Source organism: Lepisma saccharinum, chromosome 12 (assembly GCF_977018435.1).
Source record: "Lepisma saccharinum chromosome 12, izLepSacc3.1, whole genome shotgun sequence".
Taxonomy (NCBI): Eukaryota; Metazoa; Arthropoda; class Insecta; order Zygentoma; family Lepismatidae; genus Lepisma; species Lepisma saccharinum.
Genome location: NC_139240.1, coordinates 68,479,506 through 68,495,917, shown reverse-complemented (window position 1 = coordinate 68,495,917; position 16,412 = coordinate 68,479,506). Strand labels below are relative to the sequence as shown.

Sequence of the window (16,412 nt, the reverse complement as noted above, 5' to 3'; positions counted from 1 at the left end):
AAATCCCAGGAAATATGAGAGAGTTGGTCACCCTAGTGTAACATAATAATAATCCTTTGCGCTACAGCCCATGAAGGGCCTTGGCTTACCTACCGACTGCCGGTCTCCCTCCCACGTTTTCCTTTGTCACCTCTAAGTGTGGAGATCTTCAACCAGTATTGGAATAGTCGGGGGGGGGGGGGGGTCAGCCCGACGTATCCCCAGCCGTTATAGTAGGTCTCCGCGACCGGATTACGCTTATTCATTCGAAGCTCCCCAATTTCCTCACGATGGTGTAACATACATTATACAATATGTAGCCAATAATCAGATCATGTATTTAACAAAAGAAAATCAACAGACGTATTTAAAATCTACAAATTTATTTCCAAAATATTTAACAATATTGCACATATTTAAAAAGTATTTCTCATCCTTACAATTAACAGTGTTATTTACAGAACACTTGAACACAAAACAGCAATCATGCTTTAATTCTTGATTACGTTCATGGTCTTTGGTATTATCACAGGTGTTTTGCTTTCATGCTAATAATGCTCCATCATTACAAAGCAACCAATCTTTGAATTTTAAAATATTTAATAAACAAATTTTTATGTAATATATTGCTTTTACATTAACAAACCTCTCAGTTTCAGAGAATGTTTAATTAAAGTGAAAATTGAACACAAATCTTAGAGAGTAGGCTAAGAAAGGGAATGAAATTATATCGAGAAAAGTTGTTTTGCGTAATTATCATAGTTTGTTCCATTGATCAAATCATCAGGTTTGGACCTTTTTTTTTTTTTTTTCAGATTATTTTCATCACTTTTAAAGCTGTGATGAGTACAGTGGTTAGTAACAAGAAAAACATGATGGAAATTTTTTTTAAAAAAAACTTAGTGTTGATACATACAGAAATTTGTTGAGCTGTACAACTTATTGTGAAATTTTTAGATAAAATAGTGAAATATGTACCAATTTTCCTTTCATATATTTTAAATTTTATTTATTTACTTTGTCATTCACATATGTGTGCAGTTTTTAGTGATAAATAAGAAATAGCAATGAGAAGTGCATTTTTATAGATGTGCTTAAATTGCATTAACATGCTTCAAATTTAGGAGATAGAAATTCTTAGGATTTAAAAGTCCTTCATGGAGAAGGAATAAGAGTTTCTTAACCACAAATTTTAGATTAAGAAGTGTATATAACAAAAAGAATAGATGTTTTAATTACTTTAATTTGTTCCAGCATGGTTAGCTTGTCACGACTGCAACATTTGCACAAACAGAAATTTGAACGAAAAGTTGCCAAAATTCTTCATCAAACAACTTTTTTTTGTAGAAAGAGCAGGGAAAGAGATGTAGATAAATACATGACCAAAGGCTCAGTCTAGTAGAACAAGATCCAAATGTTGCTCTGTAGTTGATTCATTGTAGACAAACCTTGCGCGACATCAACATTGTGAGTTTTGCCAGGTTGTGTAGTATTTATTTTTTAGTCCCGGGGATTGGTTTGAAATTCAGCCAAGATATTCCCATTCAACATTTGCAGTTAGAGCATTTCAAATCTTAGAAGCCTGAAAGCATTCAAGCGTGTAGAAACTAGAGTTTCGTACTGCAATCTCCTTCGTGCCTTGCTAGTGCGGTCTCGAACTTCATCATGGCTTGTTCTATGTCTCTGAGGACTTTCAAACGTTCTTCCTGCAGCTTGGACAACTGTTTCTCTTCTGCCTGGAGCTGCTTTTCCAGTATTTGAAACTCCTCCTCTGAAAATCTGCAAAACAGAATTACAGCAATATTAGTGATCAATATTGGAAATTAATTTAAGAAGTATTTTTTGCAGTAATGCACACCACTAAATACATAATTCCCATTTCTTTCTTGAGAGTATATTTCAATGTTATTTATTTATAGTTATCCTTTTGAAAAACAGCTACAGAGCCTTGATACAAGAATTTATAGTATACAAATTGGATAATGAGGTAATATCTAAGAAATGTACAAGAGCAATACCAAGTAAATAAAAAGTATATTAAAATGTACAGAATAAATACATTAAAATATAATGTGATCCTTATGCTTGGCTAAAATCATTACATCGGCTAAAATTATATAATTGCAATATTTCAACTTCAATGTTGTATTTGCAATAGGTCAAATTGATTGATTGATTAATTTGGCTTATTTTACTTGTCCTACCATCCTTCACTAATCGTGAGGATGAGTGATGAATTGATGAAGGGACACTAACAAAGACTGTGCCCAGGAGTCAAACCTGGGACCCCTAGCGTCGTCGTGTGCTGTGCTAACCATTTTGCCACTGAGCTCGGCTGCAAAATGTTAAAGTTTAAGAGTGGAAGGTCAGTCGCAGGCTGAACACATTTGTGACAACAGTATTTCTAAGCTCATGCAGGGGTGCTCATGGAGGGGGGGGAGTAATGGCACAGATTGCAAAATCAATTTTTTGGAGGGAGGTCATTAAAATTACATAAAATTGCACCATGCTGCAATAGGTGCGATGAGGCAGGGGAGGGGGGCCAGAATATATTTCCATAGTAATTAATTTACTTTAGCTGGTTCCAAATTACTTTTGCTACTAAAATATACGTAGGTGAACTATATTTAAAACCATTAGATGAAGAAAGGTAAAAATTTGGGGAGAGTAGATCAAGTAAACTGTTCTGTTTCAGTATAGCTACAAGATAAAGTGACTCAGTAATAGGGGGGAGGCAGTGGCGGCGATTGGGTTCCAAAACCGGGGGTCAAAGACAGTAGATTTCACTTTGTAGATAAGGTTTAGCATAGTGGGGGGCAGTGGGCCCCCCTAATGGTCGCCACTGGGGGGATAGTAGTAGTAGTAGTAGTAGTAGTAGTAGTAGTAGACTGACTGTCATAATACTTTATGGGGATTATGACATGATCTGGGGAGAACCCGTGCTCTACTAGTTTGAGACAAACTAATCGTATACATGTGTAAACTTGCTTAGTGCTTATGTTTGTTATCAGTAACATGGTCGATGATGTCCCCGACAGTGCAGTAGTAATATCGTCGCCTTGTAATCAGGGGGTCCCGGTTTTGATACCTGGTGTTGGCGCAAAGTGGTTCGGATATCACTTTAAACTGAAGGTCCAGTCCAAATTAGCCTATCTGCTGTGCATAAAGTGTACATAAAACAAACATTAAATAAAAAAAAACAAGGTGGATTCTACAGAAGAAAAACATGTCTTTATTACACAGTTTTGAAGGTGATAGGCATAACTTGGCGTGTATAAGGGGGGACACTTGCGGTCTCAAAATTTTCAGGTTTATGAACATTTATGTTAAAGATACTTTTGTTAACTTCCTGGAACCTGAGGAGCAAAGTAACGAGTAATTTTTATGATTTTGTAAATGTAACAGTTATTTATCAAAGCAGGATGGTGTTTTTATGGTCTTGAAAACTTTTAGATTCTGCTCCCCCTCCCACAAATTTAGGTCCTAAGTTACGCCTTTGGTAAAAGTTATATTATAAGTAACTTCTGTATAGATGTCAGTGGCGCAACCAATGGGGACAGAGGGGCATTGCCCCCAATCATGGACCGAAACCAATTATTTTATATGATAGTGATAATGAGAATCAATCTGGAATAAAATTGGTTTATTTTTTTTAGGTTATAATAGTTATTTTATAATAACAATCATAAGCATGATAATAATAATTATTATTACTATTCAAGTTTTATCATTGACCTGACCCCACTACAGAAATTTCTGTCATCCACTCCAATGGATCCAGTCACTTGCCCTCCCCGCAGACAAAAAATTGTGGTTGCGCATGGGTTTCATGTTGTATATGCTTTCATATCTATATCTTTTGTTTTTACTATCGGCCTCTGTGGCGGAGTGGCTAGCACAGCGCCACAAAGCGGGGGTCCCGGGTTCGAATCCCGGCTAGGACTTGGATATTTGTGTTTGTCCGAAAATGAGTAAAAACGAGAATACAGTGAAAATTGACATCTGTGAAAGTTTGAGAAATGTGTCAATAACGGGGGATACTGCCGAGTAGAGGTATTCCTTAAAAAAAGAGAGAGAGAGTGGTTAGCACAACGCGGGTCCCGTGTTAAAATCCCGTCCTGGCCATAGGTGTTTGTGAGCGTTCCTCCATCAATTTCATCGTATCATCACTCATCCTCATCTTATCGATTAGCCAAAAGTGGAAGAAAAGCGAAGTGAAACCAATCAATCAAGCAGTCATTATTTTAATGCGTAGCAGGGTGAAAAATATCGTTACGAATTCGACGAAACGACATTTTCTTTATCATGGTATGTAGGCTACTTCACTTTGAATGTTGTGCAAAACTTCGACTTTTATTTATCAACACTTCAGCTATGTCATAAAACATGCAATTCGTCCTCAACTTAATGATTCTCTATAGCTGTGTAAATATTTTATGCACACGTAAAAGCACACAGTAATTATACCAATTCTATCCTTCTACGTCTTTCAAAAGCATTCGTGTAAAGCAACGAAAACATATGTTGCTTGATGCTCTTATTCTGCCTGTTACGTTTTTTGCAACCTGGTCAGTATGAACAATTTATCTGCTGCTGACAAGACTTGCATTGAAATCCCTTCATCAAGGGTCAACTACAATCCCTAAAATCGAGAATGTTAATACGTTTTTCTACTATATCATGTTCGTTCCTATGAATTATTTTCACTTAGAAAAGTATCCCATTTTGCAGTCAGTCCCAGTTATGCATTCTGTCTCGGCGTGCTGGTACTAAATGTCTGTGTCAGTGAACATCGGGGTGCGACACCAGCGCCCTACAGCGTTAATTTTTGGCAGTTGGCGCGAAGACTGTACAGGTGCTTGTGGCGGCAAGAAAAGTGGGTCTGTATTTACACGTTAATTTGATAACTTAATTAAATTAGACTCTAATAATATTCTCTTCGTGTGTATACATTATGTTTCTGACGTCCAAAAGTTCGTGTGCGTGTGTATCGATCGAGAAGTACCCGTAATTCATGTAAATTTTATCTGCGCTCAGATCACCACTTCAGGTAAGAAATTAACACAATAAATGTCCAATTGATGTTCTGTTTTGTTGCCTAATACAGAAAATCGGGCAATGTTTTCATTTCGTTAATCGTTACCCCCATCATACATGCAGAAAAGTGAATAATTGTGGATTATTGTAAAGGTGGTTTGTCGAAGAAAATATTTATGTTATTACAATCGTGTCTGCACTAGTGTGTAGCAATAAGCTGTTGTTTGTGATCGTGCTTCATTACGTTATGTTTCTTCACCTTAGTTTTACTGTGTTGTCTTAGAATTTAGCATATTTTCTTACTGTCGTCTGTGAGTGCATGATTATAGTACTTTATACTATTGCTAATAGTAGTGAGGTGTTAGAAACTAAGCTGAATTTGCATTACCAGATCACGTTAAAATACATTTTCATTGTACAATGTGCCTTGTAATCAAGGGGTAACGGGTCGGTACCCGTAGATAGGACATAGTGGTTCGGATCTTACTTTAAACTGTACGTCCAGTCCCAATTAGCCTTTCTGTGCATAAAGTGGATTTAAAACACCAACTCAATGTACAATGTGCACTAACACTCATGCATCACACATAACAACATGTATGCAGAATGCAACATAAACATACGAAACAGAAAAGTGTTGCATCGAAGTATACATTTTTCGACACGCGATTTCAGGATAATTGACCGCATTGTGTTGTATAGTATTGCGTCGCGTCGATTCGCTTTGCGCAGGGAAACAAGTTCCAGCTTGCTATATGCTGCACGTTCCCAGTGACCCATATTCCATTTGGATTTTTGTCGTTGAAAGAATCCAAACATGTGTTTCCTAGGTGTTGTTTCAGGGTAATTAGAGTTAATTTTGTACCCTCCAGTCTCCCCTATTGACATTCCATTTCTCCCGTATATTTTATTAACAATGAAGATCTCGAAATTCCAATTATTTTGATATACGAGTCTGGCGAGCCATACAAAGCTTCAAGTCGACTGCAAGATCTTGCACGTTAGCGTTCACCCTGTGTGATTGTGAATGGGGTAAAAACAGGAAGTGTAGAACAAAGATGGATTATTGTTTTCAGTGATTTAAGAAACAAACAAATTGATGTGCCAAATCTTAGTAATCTTTGTTTTGAGCAGGCTCGCCGTAAAAATGTGCAAAATTCGTTGCCACTAAATCTTCGTAAATTCAACATAAATTGCACATTTCTGTAGTGTTTTCAATGTTTCTGTATTACTTTTCTTTGTAAAATCCGAAAGGTGACGTACACACGTCACAAAATCCACGTTGTGAGCCTATCAGCCCCCACCCCATCCTTTGGGATATGTGTTCCGACACGTCACCCATGCTTGTAAGAACAGTGTACATTTGGTTGGTAACAGGCCCATACCCAGGATTTGTTTGAGGGAGGGGCCAGATCCGAACATGTTTATGTATAAGGTAGGTCACCCAAAGTTCACCACTCTAAAAAAAATACTTTTCAAGAGACGTATAAACATTTTATGGGAATAAAAAGTAGCATAGCAATGCAAATGTACTAGAGCATCTAAAAATACTTGTATATTGGAAGAAAATGCTTCCCTTTCTCATACAAAAATAAAAAAAAGGAGTTGAGGGCTGTACGTTTTAGGTGCCAACACTGGGGTGCAAGGACAATGTACTTTTTTCTTGGCAGAAAAGTTTGGGTTTTAGATCCACTTTTATGCACAGATAGGCTAATCGGAACTGGACCTACAGTTGAAAGTGGGATCCAAACCACTATGTGCCTCCACCGGGTCAAAGTAGACAAGGCTTAGCATTAAGAGGTCATAGTACAGGGGCAAAAGTGGGTGGTGGGCAGTGATGTGCGTCTACGCGTAAACAACTATAGTCTACATTCTTCACGTAGACTATTTTATACACGTATATTACGTAATCTGTGTAAACAACATGGCTTAAGGTGATAACTTAGCAAAGTGCGCCGTGGAATTAAAAGAAAATTATACTGCGTATCAGTTGCTGATGTGTGAGGAAAACTTTTCGTACTCTTTCTTCCAAATTCGAACAATTTCTCACCTAGGAAGGAACCTAATATAGGAAATATTCTAGTGTTTTATGGGGAAAAGACCACTCTTGCCTCACGACTGCCATCTGTTGTTGTTTTTTGCATACTATTTATCTTCTTCCATAGTTGATAATAGAAGAGAAGATAAATTTTGTTGTAAATAGGGTTATTTTCATTTCGTTAGGAACCAATATAGTTAAAAATGTCACTTTCCTTTCATGAAACCTTTGAAAATGCACTTTAGATTGTCTACGTAGTCTATGTAAACTACAACCCAATGTAATCTATGCGTAGATTACGTGTAGACAACGCATGTAGACGTAAACTTATAGTCTACGGCACATTACTGGTGGTGGGCAACTGCCCCTAAGCCCCCTAATCGCTGGTAGCCTTGTATCAATGGTTATAAATAAAACTAGCCAATATTGCAGACTAGAAATTTCTGGAGCCTGCCTCTCTACACTACAAACACATTCATTTATGCAAGGGCAAAATTGAAATTTTTACAAATTTGAAAAATCGTCGATGTTATTTTCGTGGCACATTGAAATATTTCATGGTTCGAGGGGGGTGGGTATGGCCCCCATGGTCCCTCCCCTGGTAGTAATTTTCGCAACTATTATAATCAGGGTGGTATTTGTAGGGGGGATGAGGGGGATTTCTCCCCCTCTGGGTACTTGTGTCCCCCCTCTGCTTGATAAATTTTATGAATGGGGGGAATGTTATATGGCATAAAGTCATTATCACATGCTGTCCCTAGACAGTCAGTAGAATTTCACCCCCACTGGACATTTCTTAAATAACACACTGATTATAATTACCACATAACTGCACGTATATGTACAGAAAAAAAACATTGTTGCAACATTAATATTTTTTAGGTTAAGTGAATAATAAAATATGTATGTGACACTCGTGCAATAATTGATTATTATTAATAAAAATTATGGTAATTTTTTGTAATTATTAGAATTATTATAATATAACTGCACTAGGGCTGGACGGATACCGATGCTGTGTTATCGATATCGGTAAATATCGGTTGTAATTTATTTACCGATACAAAAGCCGATACTTTTCTGAATTTGGTCCTTCACGGGTTCGCAAAAATGCTGCGACACTTTCGTGGAATCTATCAAATTATCCTGGAAATTATGCAAAATTCAATTTTTTTTATTTTGCCCCAGTTTTGGATAAAAAGAACTTAATTTTGTGATAATATGACATGTAATTTAATATTCTGATGTAATTTCAAGCATCGGTGTCGGCTATCGGTGGATATCGGTTAGAGTAAACAACAATGGAAGCAGTGATTCAATAACAAAATGGTTTCTTGAATGTTATGTAGTACAGTAAAACCTCGTTAATCCGGACTAATGGGGGATAAGTTGACCGGTTTAACGAAAGTTTGGATTAACTGAAATAACCTACAATAATAGTAGAAAGTGCAACAAAACACAACAAACACTTGTCAACGGAAAAATAGATTCACCAGCTCTACTCTCACAATTAAACTTTTATGTTCCAAACGCTATTTTAAGACTCAGAATAATCTCTTTAAAATCTCGCATGGAAGAACCAACATGGTTGAAATGGAACCCCTGAGGAGAATGTGCAAGTTGTTTGACTCAGTGTCTAGTAATAACCCTACTATCGATCTTTTCAGATTTAAAAGCCATTGTAGTTTCTGAACACTGTAGCCTATACAAACAGGACACAATTAAGATTGTTCTGTTCATAATCTCAACCTAAATTAGACATTATCTATATTTTTGTTTAACATTATTTAATATAAAATACTGTTTCAATTTCACTGTCGTTTGTTTATCATTGTGTGTCTCATATGTGCAACTTATTACTCAGTATCTCTATTACACTACTACTACTATTTACATGTATATAAGCTGATTACCTCTGTATAACTTGTATACAAATATTACATAAACTCTATCAAATCAAGCAATATATGAAATCAGTCATGTTTATAAGTATGTTGTAGATTTAAATGTCATATTTCTCACTTGATGTAATATTATTTTTGTATTTTGTATTACTTTCTTGTTTACTCTGTGAACACTGTAATTGGGCATGTGCCTGTGTGTTCGAAATAAATAAACAAATAAATAAATTATGGTGTATTTAAAGGGCATAGGTCTAAATATTTCCATCGCCTGGATGAAAGAATCTCGTTCAATTCCATACGCAGCAATTTCGGACTCAGTTTTCTTATCATTCTCACATTCAGCAACTGGGGATGGTTACATAATTACTAGCAGTTTCATCGTAGCTCTGAGAAAATATCTATTTCATTTGAAACGTTATTGTATCTAATATTTCATAATATATTTCTCTAAGCATTTCTTTGGTTGTTTCAAAGTTTGTATCTTCTGTGTGTTCGAATCTGCTAGGTGCTTTCCGTTTTCTAGTCACTGTATAATTTCATATTGAATTCCTATTTCGTCATACTTCTCTTAGATGTTGTTAGCCTTGGGGAGGTCCGAACTAAGTGTCTCAGGAATAATAATAATAATAGTTTAATTTAAAATATATTAAATTCTAGTAACACTAATTAAAACATAAACTAATTAATATTATATTAGTATTACATGAATAGGCAAAAAGTTCGAATGAGAATAGAGATATAACAGCACATATTTATTATCGAGCTTACCTGTAGTTAAGATCGGCAAAATTTGTGGAAAAACAAGTACAGTAACAACCCCCGGACTTACGTAAATTCGCAGTTACGTAATAACTGTACGTAGCTGCTACAATAAATTTGTTTTATTTGAAAGGTGTGATTTCAGTTCGTTTTTATATTATTTTATATATTTTTCAAACTTCTATAGTTTATATCCGAGTAAACACTGCTGCATGATGTTTCATTTATAAAATATTACTGTGTAAATAATATACATATACATTACATACAATGATAATAAATATTGCAGTTTCTTACGAAGTTACACTTAAGTAATTTACAAATTCGACTTACTTAAAATTCAAGTTACGTATAGGTTTACGGAACACATTACTTACGTAACTCGGGGGGGGGGGGGGTTACTGTACCCTGGCAAAGAAATTAATGTCAAATAGATGAAGAATTGAATACATAGTGAATAGAAAAGGATGTTAGATCCATTTGACGAAAAGCAAAGTTCCTGGTTATTATTTAATGCACATTAATATTCGTAACAGTGTGCATAAATCTTTGGAACTGTCCTTCAAAGCCGTATGATCCCACTATAATCCTTGACTTCCAATAAGTGCAGAGAAAATTAATAACCATCGATTATACAACAAATGCTAAACGAGCATATTTTCATTATTAAATTTTAGTACTTAGTCTTTCGGGGATGGTCCGGACCCCCTAAATACGTCCCTGTCTCTGCCCCCTCCTGCCCCCCCTCCAATGATCGGTTTCCGTCCATAGTTGAAGAGGGCAATGCCCCCTGCCCCCTTGTGGTTGCGCCATTGGCAAAGATTTATTCTTACTACGTAAAAATTGTTGCGGGATTTTTCACGGTCTATATGTTTTCTGGGTAGGAGTAGAATTTACCTAGAACATAATTACGTGTTTGTATTTATCTATATAACTAGCTATAATTTTTTTGACAAACTTTCGTAAGGTTTTAAGATGAAGGAAATAACCTAAACAAGAGAAAGTGCGTTGGTGCTTACTTTCACAACGAACGTTCCAAAAAATAAAGAAGAACCGACAAGCATTGACTAGAACGTAAATGTGTGAGCATGTAGCTTTCTTAAAAAACAAAACCACACCTCATGAGAAACAAGTGAATTGAAGGATCCTGCAAAACGGGACGGAATTTGCTCATTAAACTCGGGTGCAGACCGTTTTATTTGCATAATCTCGTTTTCTTCTCGCATCTTGAATTAACAAGTAGCTGTGAAGCAGTGAGAACAGCATCACACTCGTCTTGCTACTTCGGCAGAAAGAAACACAAAAAAATTGAACACAGATTTCATTGCAATGTTTGGTTATAATGAGCTACCTCAAACAGCAGTGTTGCCAGATATTCTGTTTAGGTGAGAACATAGTGGAAGTGCGACGAAAGTTTGGAAGGGCAAGGCCGGGCGACCTGGGGGCGATTTTTTTTCCCAGTCAACTTGTGAATGCGGGTTAATTTCTTGCTCTCTGATTGGCTGTTGGAAAGTTAAGGTGCTCTGATTGTGAGAATATCTTATTTCCTATTTTCAGCGCAAATTTGCTGCTTTCTAACCTAACCTAACCTAACGTACAGCGCAAATAAGATATTCTCACAATCTGAGCACCGTAACTTTCCAACAGCCAATTAGAGAGCAAGAAATGAACCCGCATTCACAAGTTGACTGGAAAAAGAAAAAGCGCGGACCCGGGTAGATTAGCGCCAAAATCTTATTTCTGACTATTTGTTTGCTTGCAAGTCCACTTCAGTCTAATCGGGACTGGCCCTACAGTTTAAAGTGAGATCCAAAGCACTATGTAGTCGGCCCCCGTGGCGGAGTGGTTAGCACATCGCGCTACGACGCCAGGGGGTCCCGGGTTCGAATGCCGGCCTCGGCATGGATGTTTGTGAGTGTTCATTCATCAACTTCATCATATCATCACTCATCTCCATCTTTGCAATTAGCAAAAAAATGTGACACAAAAGCGAAGTAAAATAAAGCAAATCAATCAATCACCAAACCAAGATGTGCCTCCACCGCGGCGTGGCTATTTGTTTTGAGTTTTTAAGTCCACTTTATGCACAGAAAGGCTGATCGGGACTGGACCTACAGTTTAAAGTGGGATCCCAACCACTACGGCGGCTATTTGTTTTAAGAGTTGGATTTCTTGTTGACAAGAATTAATTTAAGTTACTGCTGCATAACACAATAAGTATATTGGAAAATCATGGGGCAATTTAAGCTAAGAGATTACTATTATTTTGTTGTCATTATGTAGGTGTTAAATAAACATATACCTACAAAAAACGTGTTCTTTTAACAGTAAGACTTAAAGTATTTTAAAAATAAGGCCATTTTTCGTCATTAAAACAGTAAATCTACAACATGGAGAACCATGGTAAGTAGTGGGAGGCTCCAAATATCAACCTCACACGGCTGAACATTTTATCTCGAGCCGCCCCTGTGGAAGGGAGTTTGAAATGGGTCCACCAACGCATCGTCGCTCGCGCTATAGATAAATTTGAACTGGGCAGAATTCTCCAGTTCTTAATTTACCCAGTACTGTATGGTATTGCGATGACGTAAGGCATTCCTGGTTAAACAGTGCGGCTACATGGCATTTTCGGCTATCGCTGAGCCTCGTACCAGAGACCAGTCTAAACAGGGGTGTCACATATTTCCAACAACTTTGTGCACTAATAACGTTGTTTTCTATTGGACCTGACTTTTGAATCACCCTGCATTTCTAAGAACCTGGAAAGTAAATACCACCTTCATGTTTGTTAATTCAAATAACACTTTTGAATTTTTGGAATTTACCTATGAAAATATGTTATCATGCATTACCTAACATAAAATCTAACATAACTCGGGATCCCGTTGGCATCCCATTTTCAAATTTTGTACAGTTATTGAGTAATAGTGTATGCATAGCACATATATTTTTTTAAAAAAAATTAAGACTTTTTTGTGAGAAAATGGCTACCAAAATTTTGATTTCACCACCTTCAAAACTCCCCACCCCCCTTACATACGCATACACTGTCTATTTCGTGTGAAAGAGCTCAAGACCGCATCTGGATCACTTCTATAGGTGTCCTGAGTGCCGAAGTCTTGCAATTCAAAATTAACAAGATGGTGAAAAAAAATTGATCGAAATTCCCACATTTTCCACCCCTGTAATTTCGGAAATAGAAAAAAATATGGATTTGCAACTTTTCATAGGTCACACACACCTCGGGTGGCCCTTTCAGTATGCCAAATTTCAAATGAATCAAAATTTGTGAAGTTGAAAAGTGCCTTTTCATTGGTTGATTTAACAAAGAATGACCATGATCTCGTATAATGGTAGTTTTTATTAACAAATATTTTTATCATATTTATATTTAGCTAGATCTTCCGTATATCCCAAGTACAATAACTGAAAAGAAGAAACCAATTGTAACCTATATACATGCATTTTTAAAAGAAAGATCTGATTTCTAAAAATATTTTAATTTATTCTAAGCTACAGAAACTTTTTTTTGCGGGGTAGTGCCCCCGGTCATTGGCGAACCCTTCGTATACCCAGAGGTAGCGCCTTTTAGTCACCTTTAGGGTGGTATCAGTTATCACCCCAAGAATTTGAAACCGAAATCTACAGCGTAAGTCAAACTGATGTTCCGGATTTCAGTGTCTATTTATTTCATTGTAATGATACGTAAATGACTGAGATTACAGACACAGATTGAAAAACTCAAAAAGTTTTTCCTGGCATATTATGAATGTTCTATGTGTGATCCACGTGTTACACAACACACATCTAGTCTATAATCAAGTTCCTTCCATACTCTTCCTAGCATGTCGGTCCACGTCAAGACTTAATGAAATGGCCACCACGATCCCCAGATCTCGCCCCATGTGATTTTTTTCCTATGGGGTTTCATCAGGGATCGAGTTTTTGTGCCACCACTTGCTACAACATTGGTGGAATTGCGTGAGCGCATCACTGCAGCCATAGCCGAAAGAAGAGTGTGGCAGGTACTTGATTATACGAGTAGACTAGATGTGTGTCGTGTAACACGTGGACCGCACATAGAACATTTATAATATGCCAGGAAAAACTTTTTGAGTTTTTCAATCTGTGTGTGTAATCTCAGTCATTTACGTATCATTACAATGAAATAAATAGACACTGAAATCGGGAACATCATTTTGACTTACGCTGTATAATCCTTCACTTGTTTCAGGCTGGCGCCGCCACTGGCAGTGAGCGGAGAGGCAACCAACCATAAAAGACGGAAATTAAATCTTCCTGCGACAGTGGCGTTTTGATGACGACAGCCAGGGTGTTCACTTCAATCACTCTGAAGCCTATTCCTGGGAGCCGGACCCTTTGACGGAAACGTCAGGATATCGCGATTGTAAGGTAAGTGCCAAAGGTAGGTACAGTGTCTCAAAGCCTGTCAATGTATTTTGCCTTTCAGCGGAAGATCTTTATTAAGTGCGCGATAAGTGTTGTTCGCCGGGAGTGGCTGGCTTCCGTGCTCTGTTCGCTTCACCTAGCGACCAGGCGGACCGGCAGCGCGTGACTTGGTGGGGACGAACCAGAGGCGTCTCGTGAGCGCATGCGTCAATTGTAGGAAAAAGGACAGCTTGCTCTGCGACGACATTCATGAGCATTTCTACATTCTAATTTCTTCATATAGGAGAAGCATTTATTGTACACGAGAGGCTGAACTAAGCTTATATTATATTTCTTGGATCTGGAGTGACGCATGCATCAATTGTGGGAAAAGAATTATTACTTTCTTTCACTTCAGATCCAAGAAATGTAATATAAGCTTAGTTGAGCGCTCTCGTGTAAAATAAATACTTCTCCTATATGAAGAAATTAGAATGTAGAAATGCTCATGAATGTCGTCGCAGAGCAAGCTGTCCTTTTCCCCACAATTGACGCATGCGCAGCATGAACCGCATGCGTTCACGAGACGCCACTGGGACGAATTCACGAGTCAAATGACGCCGCCAAAACCGAACCATTTGAAGATGTACCACAGGGATTCCTGGACGACGTGGACCGCATACGGTGAGTACCTTGTACCTTTTTTTCTTTCCATCTGTGTGTATTTCTTGTTTTGCTTTCTTTGCCTTGTTATCCGAATTCGCGGAAGAGTACGAATAACGGGTATTTGCGATATTTTTATATTCGGGTCTCTGCATTATTTCAGCTTATCAGGCAATGACTTTCATTGCACTTTCGAGAGAAAAGAAGAAGTGATATTGATAACTATAATTGAAAAGAATCAATGACAACCAAATGTGAGTATATGTTACATCTTTTGCCTGTTTCTTTTTTACGTCTATTTATTACTTTGTCAATGTTAAAGTTTTATTTTCTTGCAGAATAACAGTGGTGAATTATTGGCAACTGCTGTAGTCTTGACGTACAGTCTGATGCTTAGGTTTTGCAGCATCATCTCTGAAGTATTTCCAAAGAACCGTTCAGTGTGAAGAGAAAACCGAAAACTAAGGCGAACGAAAAGATGCAAAAGGTATTGTAGGTACTTGTAACCTCTATTACAGAAGGTTATTCGGGATACATCCGAATGACTTTCAAGGCGTAGTGACGTTATGAAATGCCTACTACCATCTCCAGTTGCGTTGTATCGGAGTTTCCATTGCAACAAACTATGTTTGAGAACGGGCATGGGAATCCTACCCCATTCCTCTCTGCAGGCTTTCCAAAGACCGGGGAGGGTGCGATGTTTCAGACGTCGTTTCAAGAGTTCGAATGCACAGAAATCCATAGGACTTACGCCAGGGCTTATCACCAGAATGTCCTGAAATGGGAGGGATGTTCGGGTGCTATGGCTTGAGGCCTTGTCCATATGAATGCGCACCTGTTGAGTGTCTCCTCCGTACAAACAATGGATGTCTATGGGGAAGATGGAAGTCATAATGAATGACTGAAAGTCTCCATCACTACAGGCGATACTTTGACTGGTGTATCCTTACAGGTGCCTTTTGCAGCCGAATGTTTACCAACAGGCCCTGTTGCGTGCACTGGGTCACTGTTTCTTTCACAGTGGTTTCCCCGACGGTCAGATCATTCTCCCGACACTGTTTTACTAAAGGGTAATGTGCATGGAAATGGGCCATGACGTACCATTCCCCAAAACGATTCATCCTTTTGACAGCTACACGCACGACAATCGGGCACAGGGAAGCTGCGATACAAGACTGATGTATTGACTACTGATCGTAGACCCAACTGGCGGATGACCTACTTCTTGCTCCTTTCTGTCCACCAATCGATGAGAGTGAACAACCTCAGTTGAGAACTACAATCTGTAGGGGTAACATCGCTCTCCTGAAGCAACGTTGCCAAGCGTACGTCTGTCTTTTGTACAGTGTTTGGGAGTTTTGTGTACTATTGTACCACTTTTATCCAGTAACTTCGCTGATCAACTCCCCACCGTTTTACAGTACGTTCGGCAACATGCTGTGTATCCTGATGCTCATTTGTTTCGTCCCGCCAGCAACCATGGATGCCTTGTGACACGAAAATGCCCGATGTCAGACGAAGATAATTCAACTGATCGCTGATTCGTTGTTTCTCAACCGCCAACTGGAAATGCTGTCAGTATAACAACAGCTGCACCGTCACTCCATCTCAATCCCACAGATGGCAGTGGCGTCGCAAAGTCG

General features: G+C 38.0%; 1 protein-coding gene and 1 long non-coding RNA gene across 2 annotated transcripts in view; one reads left to right on the top strand and one right to left on the bottom strand.

Annotated features, from left to right (window-relative positions):
• Positions 1–393: 393 nt before the first annotated feature.
• Positions 394–16,412, bottom strand: part of LOC145996374 (uncharacterized) — an 86,624-nt gene continuing 70,605 nt past the window's right edge. Inside the window, exon 5 of the mRNA XM_083132804.1 lies at positions 394–1,758. Within this exon, the coding sequence (XP_082988930.1) occupies positions 1,587–1,758 (172 nt within the window). The 3' untranslated portion in view covers positions 394–1,586. The remainder of the gene's footprint in view (positions 1,759–16,412) is intronic.
• Positions 4,825–15,211, top strand: LOC145996528 (uncharacterized). Its single transcript, XR_014442794.1, has 3 exons — positions 4,825–4,859; positions 13,952–14,130; positions 15,108–15,211. It is a non-coding gene; the product is annotated as an uncharacterized LOC145996528 (long non-coding RNA).